We start from the raw sequence: 13,821 nt of genomic DNA, 5'->3' as shown, positions 1-13,821 counted from the left end.
CTGGACAAGGTTCAGCAGAGAGTCTGCATCATTTTCCTTCACATCAAACTTCACAGCGCCAAAAAAAAAAAAAGAAAAGTTCAGCTTCCGTCTTCGTGTTGACCCCTTAAATACGTCTCCAAAGGAAATGTCAAGATGAATGACATAAGAGTGGACATGGCTCAATATACTCCACACACCTCAGAGGAAGGGGCTTCATTGTATGACGTCAAAAACTCACGCTAACATTAACGCACCAAGGCAAGCTTTCTCACAATCATATGAGGCTGAAAAATCGTTATCCTACAAAAATACTGATTTCATGCCACAGTGGGTACACTTTTTACCAATACATCATGCGTTTAACTGCAAAAGTATATCTGAAATCCTGCCTTCTAGGTTGCTATTGATTCTGCCTCTGTGTAACGTGACTTGCGGGACAGGAGAGAGTCTCCTGCTGACCGCAATTATACAATTATATATGTGGTAAAAATTTCACATTCCTCCAAGGAAGATAATTGATAGTAACTTGTGATGTACAGATAAAGGGAACAGATCATCTCAATCACCATGAGCGGGGGGAAAATGGTCAATTTGGTCCACATTAAGAATACCTCAGTAATTTTGTTTCTCATTCAGAGCTGAAGCACATTCACAACCGATATACCTGAAAGCAACCTCTTCTGAGCACACACACACACACACCTAAAAATACAGCATCAACCTCAAGAGCATCACTGACACTAACCCAACTTCAGCTGTCAGAGAAGTTCATCCCTGTAAAATATTTAAAGTGTAGGCTGATGTGCATGTGTCCGCCGCTGTGTGAATGCTAAAAATTACGCCTGAGAATACATTCCGATAGGAAACTTGAAAATCAAAAAAAAAAAAAATGCCCGTCCTCAAATTCTTTGTTTGACGCAAGTTTAATGTTGGCTTGTGCAAGTGATACTTGTGTTGTGTCTGTTTGCTTTCTAGCAATTGTAAAACCAAAGTCCAAACCACAGCATCACACCTCAATTTCAATCTTCCCAACAAACACATTTCTGGTCTAAGAAGAGAACAGGATAAAGTGGTTAAAGGAACGTGATGAACTAAAGAAACAAAACCACACAGTAAGAACGCATACTCAAAGTACATCTTAATGGGAATGAAAGAGAGAATAGAAAGATAAAATAAAAAATAAAACCATCATAAATAGTGGGTTTTGAACTCTTTTTCTTTAACTTGCAAGCCGAAAAAACACTACTTAAAAAAAGCATTCAACACAGTCGTATCTAAAAAAATGAAAAGGAAAGAAATATTCTGTCCGTCAGAAGAGCATGTAGATGAAAGGAAAAAAGACCAGCATAAACTCCCACCTCTCACTCATGGGATTCTTTCTGCTTTGTCCTCTCTGAACATGAGGTCATACCAACTATACTTACAATTTCTTTAAATATTCAACTTTAAATTGACTCCAAAACGCAACAGCAAATAAACAATATTAATAATAGCAATAACAATGAAATCTTTTGTTGTAAGTATAATAATACCAAAAAAAAGAAAAGAAAAGGACTGCGGTCCTTCACAAAGAAAGGGAGAGGTTGAAATCAAGAAAAAGACAAAATAGCACTCTTGGTCATTACAGTATGGAAACGCCATCTAACCCAAAGACAAAATTATTTTGAGGGAAAAACTAGTATAATTGAAGGGTATGAACTGAACTTTCTGGATGGCTCTTGGTCTGGGAGCTGGTCTTGGTCAGGGACGCACTCCCTTGGCTCAGAGCTTACGGTCACCAAAAGTGGCGTTCAATCTAGAAGGCAAGACTGAACAAGATCCATGTCTGAAATATGACAATTTTTTTTTTAAAATGAGTGGAAAAAAAGAAAGGGCAAAAATGAAAAAATGAATCACAATGTGACATGCGAGTTTTGTTCGCCTTTTCTAACTTTATCAGTTTCTTTTGGGTGTTGACAAACTTCCATCTCTTGCTTGGCTCACTGTTGAGATCTGTGGCATATTTGGGTGCTTATTTCTTCTTGCCAAAGAAACTGAAGCGCTTCTCGCGGTCTCTCTCTTTGCCGTCTTTGTTGCGCATTGTTACGCCCCCTGCATCGCCCGAGCTAGGAGACATAGGCGGCATGGTCATCGCCCGACTCAGACCTCGTGTGCCACCCGGTGAATGCTCGGTGGACGACAAGGATGACTGGATTGCTTGAATCCATGAACTCATCTCAGCCTGACGGGGAGAATATTTGCGTCACAATATGACTATAACACTTCTTTTAAAACTTAATATAAGAGAATGACCTAGAAACATCCTTTGCAAAACATACCTCATCCTTTGCTTGAAACAAGAACTCTTTTCCATCCCCAAGCCTTTAACAAAATAAAGCAGTACGTCACATACCAAGAACTTCATTCATTTTCTTGGGTATTGGCAGTTTCATAAATACTGATAAAATCTGAATACTGATAATTTCTTCCCTCATCTCTCTCACCTAAGTTTAAATACATGTTTTCTTTTCTTGTAGTCATGGGCGACCTCACAGACAGCCTCGCTAAGGCTGATGGGAACTTCTCCATGGTAGGGGATTCCATTCGAGGCACTCTTGCTGTCCTTATAGAAGCCCAGACTGCCTTTACGTAACACGCAATATACATTCTGCCACGATCTACAAAAGCATAGAGAGAAAAACACACCATTTACACAATTAACCTGATTAGGTTCTCTCAGTCATTCTTTTTATAATTTATCTGCTTCCTGTGTCACCTGGTGGCTGCTTTTTTGTTGTGCGATTCCATTTCCTGTTTCCTGCAAAGGATGCCCTCCGTAGTTTCTGTGGCCGCCTCTGCTCCTCCTCGCCCTGGCAGTGTAGCTGAAGGGTCTTGCCGTGATGCTGAGTCTAGACCGCTGTCACGGCCCGGACCGTTTACAGATTCTGATTCTGATCCCTGCTTGACCAAAACATGCTGCAGTTAGGAGACGTCACAATAATGCATTGTTTCCATTAACTATTAAATACCGATTAGGTCACTTCTATACTATTGTTATTCGTTAAAGGATTTTATATTAATAGGTAACAAACACTCTTCAAACGGTTCATTAAAAAAAATACACTCACATATATATTATCGTATCAAAGTTTGGGGTTTGAAAGATTTTTTTTGATGTTTTTGAAAGAAGTCTCTTATGCTCACCAATGCTGCATTTATTTAATCGAAACTACAATGAAATTGTGAAATATTATAACAATTTAAAATATTTCTATTTGAATATATATTTTAAAAAATCATATTTTAAAGCTGAATTGGCAGCAATTGTTTAGTTTTCATTCAGCAATCTTCTTATCTGATTTGGTGCTCAATAATAATACAAAAAAAAAAAACAATAAAAACAGTTTTTGCTGCTTAAGGTTTTGTGTAAACTGTGATATTTCTTTTTCAGGATGAATAGAAGATTCAAAAGAACAGCATTTATTTGAAATACAAATCTTTAACAAAGTGAAAGTATTTACTGTAACTTTTAATCAATTGAATAAATAAAAGAATAAACGTATTAATTTCTTTAAAAAAGTCTTACTGACCCCATATAATACATGTCCTATTTCAGTATTCTCATAAGTTAACTTATGCCTATTTTTTCTGTAACTAATTTTGAAGTATAATTCCTAATCACAAACAAACATTTCTTGCTGATATTTTAATTATATTAATAAACAGATCTGAATCAAAATATTCAAACTTAGTAAGCACAATATGTACATGCACACAAAGGAAAGCAAAGGCACAATCAAAGACATAAATAAAAACAGAGACTAAAAAAAACACACAAGACCGGAATGTTCCACCAAGGACAAACGGGGCAGTATGGACAAGCCTGGGGAATGTGGGTGTAATAATGAAATAACACTGCCACAAAGACACTAGGACACATCTGCCTAAAACAGTTACTCAAACTAATTTCATATCCTAAGCCAAATAAGTAAATACAAATGTTAGAAAAAAAATAGTTGCCTTGGCATAAAGTAAAATCCAATGAAACTGAAGGAAATAAAGAAACAATGTCTCATGTGAGTTGGATTAGTAGGAATTAATTCAGTTGTTGTGATGCACCCAAACACTATACATACATAATGTAAGTTAAGGTTCCCTGGCAACAAACAGCAAAACAACAGCACTACACAGAACAACAAAGATGCCTTTTAACATCATGAAGTAGAAATTTGTATGTGATAAAGTGCATCGCAAACACTGATGTTAAAGCTCAGGCCTATGAAAGAAAAAAATATTATACGTTCAACATTACAGTAGCCAAATACATACAAAGAAAAGCACAAGACTGATCCACTGAAAGCAGTAGGAAGCAGCAGAGCTGTGACTTTGCCCTTTAGCAGGTGTGTATAGCTGCCGACATGCTGCGAGGCTGCTGGGTTGTTAAGCGCAAGCAGCGATGCTACACTACGGCTACAGGCTGGCGCTAAAGGGTTAGTACTCACACGCTCCTGTGCCTTGTGGGGTTTAGGCACAGGCTTAGAAACTGGGTTAGACTGAGGTTTACTCTCTGGTTTAGGTTCAGGTTTCTTGAGTTCAGATACAGAGACCGATAATGACTGCAGATAAGAGACGTCACAAGAATGTGTATTAACATGCGAGTGTGTTAGAACTGGCACTTGTGTGTGATAATTAAAAGGACATCCACACAGAATGAAAACGTTAGACATTCGTTTTGTTGTGACATTCTCCCACACTCAAAGAGACTCAAGAGTTTACAGAAGAACATTAAAATCAACATAAATAATTGACAGGAACAAGGAAAAAGACACTGAACACACAACAAGACTGTACAGTTGAGACCAGGACTGTGACGTGCGTCTTGACATGAATTTGAAAACCGTCAATATACTGACATATAATGTAAACATGTGCATGAAAGTGAATGCATAATTGGATCTATCATGAATAGAGAATTTAATATAAGCGCAGTGTGGAGCGTATCTGACCTGTGATGTGTCATGGTCACTGTAGACACCATTGACAGATACTGACTGGTTCAATGTAGTCTGGTCTAGACTCGTCCTTAAAGAGAAGCCAATGCAAATGTGTAAACGCATAATTAAATACAGAAAAATACAACCAAAAGTATCTTTTTGCCACACATGGCAATAGCAATTTGGCTGTTTAGCATTTGGCCTGATTTAATGTATTTCCAAATAAAATAACATTTGAAAAAAAAAAAAACTTCAATAAATAAATACCCTATCATTTGAAATTTGGGAATTGGTAATTTTTGAAAATGTTTTTGAAGGTTTTACTTGATCAAAAATACAATTATTACATTAATATTGTGAAATATTATTATAATTTAAAATGTACTGTTTTTGAATATTTTATAATATTGTTCTTGAATATATTTGTTTTCAATATATTTTGTAATCTGAGTAAGATGTAATTTATTCCTGTTATGGCAAAGCTGAATGGCTCAGCAGCCATTACTCCAGTCTTCAGTATCACATGATTCTTCAGAAATCATTGTAATATGCTGGTTTGCTGATAAGAAATATTTAAGTGCTGCTTACTATTTTTTGTGGAAATTGAGATACATTTTTTATGAAATTTTGAGAATTTATTTGAAATATTAATTTAAATATTTTGTGACATTATAAATGTCTTTACTGTCACTTTAATTCATTCTTGCTAAATAAAAGTATTGTCTTTAAAAAAAAAATCCCCAAACTTTCGAATGGTAGTGTAAATAAAACTAAGATTATTTCTACTTGTTTAGTGTCTTGTTGAGTGGAATAGTACAGTCTGTTTATTTTTTTTACCTTGCAGCAGAATCATTTATCTCAGACTGTACTACCTCCTCCACAGGGGGAGGTGTGGGTGGTCTTCGGGCCCTCTCTTCCTCTTCCCTTCTTCTTTGAATTTCCTGTTCCTCCAGCTGACAGAGAATAACATGAGAATAACATTAGAAAAATGGCAGATGCTATAAATGTATATATTTTACAAATCCCCCTACCCTTGTTAATGTGGGTGTGTATTTAACAAACCGTGGTGAGCTTCTCTAGCTGTGTGAAACGATCTTCCCAGCCTGCTGCCAGTTTTTCAAAGGCTTCGTGGCGTTTGATAAGACTCTCAACCTCGTCAACGTTAGAGCCCAATTCTGCTGCCCTGACCAGTGGTTCCTGTCCTGCCAGCCACGACTCGGCCATAGACGCATCCCTGCTGAACTGTAACACCTCCAGAACTAACACACACACACACACACACACAGAAACAGAGGAATACAAAGTATGAGGAATCACATAAATGCAAAGATGTGTCACCTGGTCAAACAATTTCATAATAAAATATATAACATTTATATCAAAACTGCCACCTTTAATGTAAATCTCAATAGCATGCCACGAGCCACAGAAACAAGCTTCCTCCCACATACTCACCGATCTGTAAGTGGTCCATTTTCTCTTGCCACTTCTGATTAATTTCAGTGCGTTTGGCCTGAAGCTGATCCAATTTCTCTTGAATCTAGAAATCACAGACATCCAATTACCTCACAGTGTGTGAGTGGGTGGATGTGGGTTTCCTTGGATAACATGCAGTGATTAAAATGTGTGTGTTATCTTGCACAGAGCAGACATGTGCATGTTCATTTGTGTGGACAGACCTCATCTGAAGCATAGTGGTTGTTGTTGATGAGGGTGCGTCCCATTTCACTGCATGCGGTAAAGCTGTCCGCTCTGGTCTCTATCTCAGACTTAATATCCTGATGGTTGGCGATGACCAGACCAGCTGAGGAGACGTCCCTATAACAAAACAGGGCATATATGAATCTCATTAGTTGTTTACTTTCTCATGTATGTAATCTCTTCTTAAATCAATTACTAATAACGTGTACAGTTGTGAGGCATTTTTATATTTTTGTGTATACTTAAATGTATGACTTCTCAGTGCCACCGTATATACACTAAGTAATATACTGAAGTAATACATCACAATATTACTGTTTTTACTGTATTGCTGATCAAATGCAATCTTGGTGACCATAAGAGACTTCTTTCTAAAACTTTAAGAAAGCTTAACGACCCCAAACTTTTTAACGATAGTGTCTGATTTTGACTTCACTATATGTGCTTGAATGTACCTTGGGCTGTCATGTGACTGGATCTGTAAGTTGATTCCCTCCATCCACAGCATTAGGTCTCTGACCATGTTTAAGAATCTGAACTTCTCCACTGTGTCCAATAGGAGTAGCCGTCTGGCTTGAGTGGCAGATTGAAGCCCCTCCCAGGCCTCTGTGACTGCACGCTCGTGGCGATGGATATCATCAGCTTTCTCTCCAGCATATGCTTTCTGTAGACGTGCAGCATCGTCCTGAACCTGTGTGACCTGCAGTGAAGAGTCAAAGAATGAAGTTTAACCTTTTGACACAATCAAACCATCAAAATCAAGCCATTAGAAAATGTACAACATATATGTGAAAAGGTTAAATGAAGACTGACTCTAACCTGCCCACTCAGTGCCTGTACATCATGCTCATATGCCGTATGCTGTCTAAGCAAATGTTGGACAGTGTTCAGGTCCCGTCCAAGTTCGGCCCCTGCTAGTGTTTCCTTCTTCTCCCGTATGAGCCCCAGAGCTTCCCGGGCGTCCTGATGGAAGCGGTGCAGCTCGTACGAGGCGGCAAGCATCTGTGTGCGCGTGTCAATGAGCTCGAGCAGATCGGCCCAGGCCTCATTGAGCCCGTCTTTCCACTCAGCCACACTGGCATTTTCAGGATGACCAGACTCAATAAGTTCATCTGCCTGGGCATTCACTGCATCCACACGCTCCTGGCCAATTGTGCTGGTGTCCCGCGCAAACTCCCGGAACTTATCACGCAACATCTGGAGAGTTGAGAGAAAACATCCAGAATTATAGACTGCATGGTATAATCTTTAAATAAAGTTTAAAGAAGCAGTATTCACATAAGTATGATCAATCGAATGAAGTTTTTTTGTAATTCCAGTAGTGAAGATTCAGGAAGCGAGTGGGAAAAGTGGATTTCATACCGTCACATGTTCGTAGTCCTGTCCGAGTTCGTGAGACCCAGCGACAACCTCTCTTTCAGCGATCCACTGCTCTAAATCATCCACCTCTCTCTTCAGTTGGGTCAATCTCAGTCTCTCATGCAGTTTGCCCCTCCTCTCTTCTGCCAGATCCTTCAACCCTGCGTACAGTTTATCCACCTGGGCCTGCCTTAGAGTGATTCTTTCACTACAAAAGGGAGAAAGAAAATTGATTTTTACTTAATGTCAAATGCTTTATCTGACAGTCCAGAGATCCTACTATGCCCCTCACCTCTCTGGGTGTTCACTATTCACCATAAGTCTGCTGCTATTGGCCAGCTGGTGGATGGTCTGAGCATAGTCCTCTAGAGCCTGCTCCAGAATCTGGTGTTTCTTCACCATCACCAAAGCACTCTGCTCATCCTATAACAACCATTATTAAAACTTTAAACACTGAATACATAAACACATCAGAAACATCAAGTAAACTCGAAACTAGAAATGTAACATGAACTAGCTCTTTGAATAGTTGCTACAAACACATACAAAGTACAATTTCACTGACCTTCGCCTTTTCCTCTGACATCATATGAAGCTCTTGTTCTCCCATCCAGGCCTCAGCCTCTGCAGCATCTGTGTAAAACTGCTGCGCACGGTTAGCCTCTTCTAGCCTCAAGTTCCTCTTCTCTGTCTCAGAAATCAAAAGGGCCCACAATTCCCTCAGCTCCGCCAGACGCCCATCAAGATCAGCTCTCCTCTCCCTGTCCATCTCTGACTCCTTCTCAGGGGACATGTTCGTACCATGAGCCTGGATGTCATCGATACGGGGCTGATGACCCTGAATCTCTTTCTGCAGAGTCTGGGGGAGATGAAAAATCAGTCAGACAGTGAAAAAGAATGTGGAAAATTTATTGAGATGATAAAAAGTAAACACTTTTTTTATAACTTTCAAAACATTGATTGAGCGACTGATTACCTGATTCTTTTTGATGAGCAGCTGGACACTGGGAAGATCTTTACCATGGTCTGTGGACGTGGCGAGAGGCATCCTCTCCTTTACCCATAACTTTAGACAAAAACATAATTACTCTAAAAACTTTAAGCATTTTTCCAAATGAATATTGCTCATATGTATGAATATATTAAAAATTGCTAGTAAATTTCACAAATATTACAAAGAAATATCAATTAACACATTAAATTAAATTAAATTTTAAAGTAGAAAGACTGAGAAAGCATTTTCTTTGTAACATGTACCCAATCTTTTATAACTTTGAAAAATCTTTTTTTTTTAATATTATTATACAGTGTAACAGTTTTTAATGTGACTCACAATTTCATCCTCAAGGTCTCTGTTGAACTGATGAGCCTCTTTTGAAGCAAGAAGACGCTGCCTCCGCTGTCTTAGAGGGTCCTGCAGTTTAGAGAAGCTGTCTGTCACCCTTCTCTGCTGCCCATCCACCTCCACTATCCCAGAATCATCTTGGGCCAAGGCCAGAGCCTGTGACTGCAGAGACTGGACCTCTTTCTCACGCACCTCCATCTGATGCTCCAGCATCTGAGACACGCACAGGTACAGGGTCACATAGGTGGTCATTAGGTTTAAAACTTGTCTGCTTACACAGAATAAAACATATTTCACATTTTTTCCTGGGACTTTCACAATAAAGTGATCTGTGAATATCTCGAGTAGCGATCTTTCTATTTGGCTTTGGATTTACCTGGTGTTTCTTGAGCAAGATGTTGACACTGGTGAGATCTTTTCCAAAGTCATCGCTTTGGAGTTGAGAGGAGATGTTCTGGAGCCAGGAGTCCAGCGCTGAGCAGCTTTGCGTGAAAAGTTCAGCTCGGTTCGCATCAAACAGACACTGAGCTTTGGCTCGAGTGGTGCTCTCAAGCTCCTCCCACTGCTTCTGCAGGCTGCTCATAGTCTCTGATACCGTCTGCTCCAGCTCAGGCTTCTCCTTTACTAACACCTGACCCTCCTACGAGAACAAGAAAAAGAGAGAAAGTCACTGTAGTAGTTTTGATTTATGCTGTTCTGCTTACGAGTTCACATGCCTTGTTTTTTGTTTATTTAGTATGGCACTGATTAAGCTATGAATCTTAGATATTTACACATATTCCAGGAATCCCACAATTTTTGACCACAGAATTTCCATGGCCTTTCCAGACTTTCCACAAAAAGAGAAATTTCTAGCAAATTAAATATATTACGAGTTGAGCATTTCCATGACTTTTCCACAATTTATTTTTGAATTTTCACCATTTCAAAACTTGTATTGGTACATCAGATATCCAAAATCACTGGAAGAGATGTGCGTGGGAATATACCTTGTCAATCTTGTCCAGCCAGTCTTTATTGGAAGCTAGCTCAGCCATGAAGGCCTGGTGCTTCTGCCACTTGCTGTGGAGGTTTCTAGCCTCATCATAGGACATGTCCTGAGCCGTCAACATTTTCTCATTTATCCACAAAGTCAGCTAAAGAGACGGGCAAGGAAAAGAAGACTTATTAATCACACAAAAGCCTGAATGTATCATCACTGGCTTCATCCTGTAGATGGTGCTGTGGTTTACTGGAGTCATTTATATGAGAGTGTATTATCTTTCATAATGCCAGTCAGAAGGACTTTGTCTCATAGTGCAGTCAGTATAATGGATATATGTAGTCTTGTTTGCTCTGTACTTTATTACCTCTTGTCCATCCTGTAGGAAGTGCTGCAGCTCTCTGTTGTCCTTCAGTTTGGCCAGCAGTTCATTGGCAGCTTGTTTGTTCTTTTGGTGCCTAAAGGAAACCAAAAGAGAACATGAGATGAAAAACATGATGTTATCTGTAATGGATTTAATGGGTTTGCTGCCAGCACATCATCAATGTAGATCATTGCCAGGATAGTGATGAATACTGCACATTTCCAATATAGCGCAGCTTCTTACTTGGCATTTTGAAATTACTGAGTAGTAGTATATTCACTACCGTTCAGAAGTTTGTGGTTGGTAAGATTGTTTTTTAAATTGTTTATAAAAGAAGTCTCTTATGCTCAACCAAGGCTGCATTTATTCACAAATACAGCAAAAACAGTAATATTGTGAAATATTATTACAATTAAAAAAATTATTTTCTAACTTCATATATTTTAAAATGTAATTTATTACTATGATAGCAAGGTGATTTTTCAGCCATTACTCCAGTCTTGTGTCACATGATCCTTATCATGAAAATCATCAGTAATCATAATATGCTGATTCGGTGCCCGAGAAAGATTTCTTCTTATCAATGTTGAAAACAGTTGTCCTGATTGATATTTTTGTAGAAAATATCTACAAAAAAAAGTTTCTTTTTAAAAGAATCTTACTGATACAAAAATTTATTTAAATATATATATATATATCCATTTTCTGTCAAAATTACTAAAAAAAAAAAAATAAAAAAAAACTTCTACTTCTCCCACCTCTACTTCTAAGCATGCCGTTCTGTTCCTGCTTACCTCTCCTGAATGGAGTCTGTCTTCTCTTGGATCTTGTCCTCATAGGTGTTGCCATCTGAAATTAGTCTCCGTCCAGACTCAACCACGCCGTTGATCTTTTCTTCATTGGCATCCATGGTGGTGAGGAAGTCTTCATGTTTCTTGATGTCCTCCACTGCCCCTTGTAGGCTGGAGGGCATCTCTGTGTGTGACAGAACATACTCCTGTAGGCAAAGAGAAAGGAAACTGTTATTAGAGTCATTATTTGCAGCATATTCAACTAGTGGTCGACTGATATGGATTTTTTGACAGCCGATGCCGATATCTTTTTTTCTAGGCTTGATTGTGTTTATGGGGTGCAGTCTAACATGTGTTAACGCTTCGTTTAAAAAAAAAAAACGCATTATTTTTCACATAATTTACCTATTTTCCACACCTCTCTGTCCCTTCTCTGAGAAACGGGCTGATCATTTCCTTCGTTTATGAAGCCCCGCCCTCAGAAATCATCGACGACAGTGAACAAGAGGGAGAATGTGAGCGGTGTGCGCTCAGGCGCTTCGACTGCCGTTCTCAGCGCTGTCAAAATAAAAGTCCCGCCTCGAACACATCAGCCAAACAGAAAAACTTATCGGCTGATGCCGATATTTGAAAAATGCCAAATATCGGCCTTGGCGATATATCGGTCGGCCACTATATTCAACCGAAATGGGGCCCTTTCTCAAAAGGCAGAAAGATATGGAATGTTATAATATAATATTAAATATTTAGCATTTAGTTGTATAGTAACCAAGTAAAACACAAGCAGTATCGCAATCACACACCTGGCTATTGAGGAAGCCCTCTGCTTGTTTTGCATCTCGTAGCAAGGTTTGGAAATCAAAGGCCTGAGCAAGGACACAGTGGCGGCTCTCCCACATTCTCCTCAGCTCATGCCAGCCAGTGTCCAACGCTTGCAGCCGCTGAGCTAGGAACATGTGCTGGGCATCAGTCTGTCCCTGAGTCACCTAAACACACAAAGCCAATTCAGAGATCATTCAACTTCCTTATCTTTACAACAACTATTTTGAGGTATTTGTCAAATTTCAATAACATATGCATACTTTCATTCAGCAAGGATGTATTAAAATGACAGTAATGATATTTATATTTCAAATAAATTTTGAACTTTTTATTAATAAAAAAATCATACAAAAAATGTATCAGGGTTTCCTTTCCTCAAAAATATTAAGCATAACAACTGTTTTCAAGTCCAGCAAATAGCATATTAGAATGATTTCTAAAGGAACATCTATAATGGCTGCTGAAAATCACAAAAATATACTACATTTTTAAAAATAGAAAACAGTTATTTTAAATTGTAATATTTCAGAATATTACAGTTTTTACTATATCAAATAAATGCAGCCTTGGTGACCATAAAATACTTTTTTTCATATTACCGAACATTAACAGTACAACTTTTGAACAGTAGGAGTAATGAGATTTTTTAAACTTCAAGTTTACACTAACTGACCTCAGCTCCAGTAGCTCTCATCTTCTCATAATCTTCCCTGTAATTATCTACTTCATTCTTTATGGCCTCATGCTGAGCCAGCAGACGCTCTGCTTCCGCCAGAGATGTAGGTGTGTCCTCGGATGCCACGGTGGTCTGTGTACGAGACAGCCAGGCCTGGAAGTCATCAAGATCTCTAAGGAAGCCCTGAAGCTTAGAGGCTTCGCCCAATGACTCCTCACGCCGTTTCATGGTGGCTCGAAGCTCCTCCCACACCTCCTGGATTTCAGCCAGTCGACCCTTGATCTCCTCCTCCTGATCGGGGTGCTCAGATGCCAACTTCTCGGCCTCAGAACGCAGGTCATCCAACTTACCCTGTGGAAAAGAAAGCAGAAGAGAATGAGTAAGAGAAAGGCCAAAGCTAGAGTGACTTTACGGCTGTATTAGACATAATAGCCCCGTTTCCACCGCAGGAACTTTACCCAGGAACTAGGGACTTTGGGCCGGTACTCTGTGTGTTTCCACCGCAGGAACTAGGATCTAAATAAAGTTCCAGGTAAAAAATTGCCCCTCAGAAAGTCCCTGCTCGCAAGGTAGTACTTTTTCAAAGGTCCAGAACTTTCGGGGGTGGGACTTGAGCGCTGAACATGCTGATTGGTTGAGTTCACGCAGCATTATATTTCAACCACCATTTTTATAATTTTTTTATTTTTATATTACTGTTATTGTGTCATGAAATGTAGTTTTAAAAGTATTTCAGGCGAGAATGTAGTTGTTTAAAACTCAAATCTGCGGTTTATTTATAAAAACAGCGCCTATTTGAAAATGTGCTTCGCCGATTTCGGACACG

At 39.0% G+C, this 13,821-nt stretch overlaps 1 protein-coding gene across 7 annotated transcripts in view; it reads right to left on the bottom strand.

Moving 5' to 3' along the window:
* Window positions 1-13,821, bottom strand: part of LOC107746380 (spectrin beta chain, non-erythrocytic 1-like) — a 131,664-nt gene continuing 117,843 nt past the window's right edge. For 4 of the 7 annotated variants that reach the window (XM_016560571.1, XM_016560570.1, XM_016560569.1 and 1 more), the window contains 24 exons: window positions 12,993-13,346; window positions 12,301-12,483; window positions 11,501-11,703; window positions 10,710-10,800; window positions 10,350-10,496; window positions 9,737-10,000; window positions 9,349-9,573; window positions 8,992-9,081; window positions 8,581-8,874; window positions 8,308-8,438; window positions 8,019-8,223; window positions 7,476-7,853; window positions 7,112-7,356; window positions 6,635-6,773; window positions 6,411-6,495; window positions 6,018-6,214; window positions 5,793-5,908; window positions 4,968-5,043; window positions 4,464-4,577; window positions 3,982-4,008; window positions 2,738-2,919; window positions 2,466-2,639; window positions 2,301-2,343; window positions 1-2,203 (listed from right to left, as the gene is read on the bottom strand). In XM_016560571.1, the coding sequence (XP_016416057.1) occupies window positions 1,994-2,203; window positions 2,301-2,343; window positions 2,466-2,639; window positions 2,738-2,919; window positions 3,982-4,008; window positions 4,464-4,577; window positions 4,968-5,043; window positions 5,793-5,908; window positions 6,018-6,214; window positions 6,411-6,495; window positions 6,635-6,773; window positions 7,112-7,356; window positions 7,476-7,853; window positions 8,019-8,223; window positions 8,308-8,438; window positions 8,581-8,874; window positions 8,992-9,081; window positions 9,349-9,573; window positions 9,737-10,000; window positions 10,350-10,496; window positions 10,710-10,800; window positions 11,501-11,703; window positions 12,301-12,483; window positions 12,993-13,346 (4,173 nt within the window). In that variant the 3' untranslated portion in view covers window positions 1-1,993. The remainder of the gene's footprint in view (window positions 2,204-2,300; window positions 2,344-2,465; window positions 2,640-2,737; window positions 2,920-3,981; window positions 4,009-4,463; window positions 4,578-4,967; window positions 5,044-5,792; window positions 5,909-6,017; window positions 6,215-6,410; window positions 6,496-6,634; window positions 6,774-7,111; window positions 7,357-7,475; window positions 7,854-8,018; window positions 8,224-8,307; window positions 8,439-8,580; window positions 8,875-8,991; window positions 9,082-9,348; window positions 9,574-9,736; window positions 10,001-10,349; window positions 10,497-10,709; window positions 10,801-11,500; window positions 11,704-12,300; window positions 12,484-12,992; window positions 13,347-13,821) is intronic. The other 3 variants (XM_016560574.1, XM_016560575.1, XM_016560572.1) reach the window with 2 other exon arrangements.

The sequence above is a fragment of the Sinocyclocheilus rhinocerous genome, unplaced genomic scaffold (genome assembly GCF_001515625.1).
Source record: "Sinocyclocheilus rhinocerous isolate Xijiao unplaced genomic scaffold, SAMN03320098_v1.1 scaffold77, whole genome shotgun sequence".
Taxonomy (NCBI): domain Eukaryota; kingdom Metazoa; phylum Chordata; class Actinopteri; order Cypriniformes; family Cyprinidae; genus Sinocyclocheilus; species Sinocyclocheilus rhinocerous.
The sequence above is the reverse complement of the archived record's forward strand: the minus strand, read 5'-3'. Positions and strand labels throughout refer to the sequence as shown.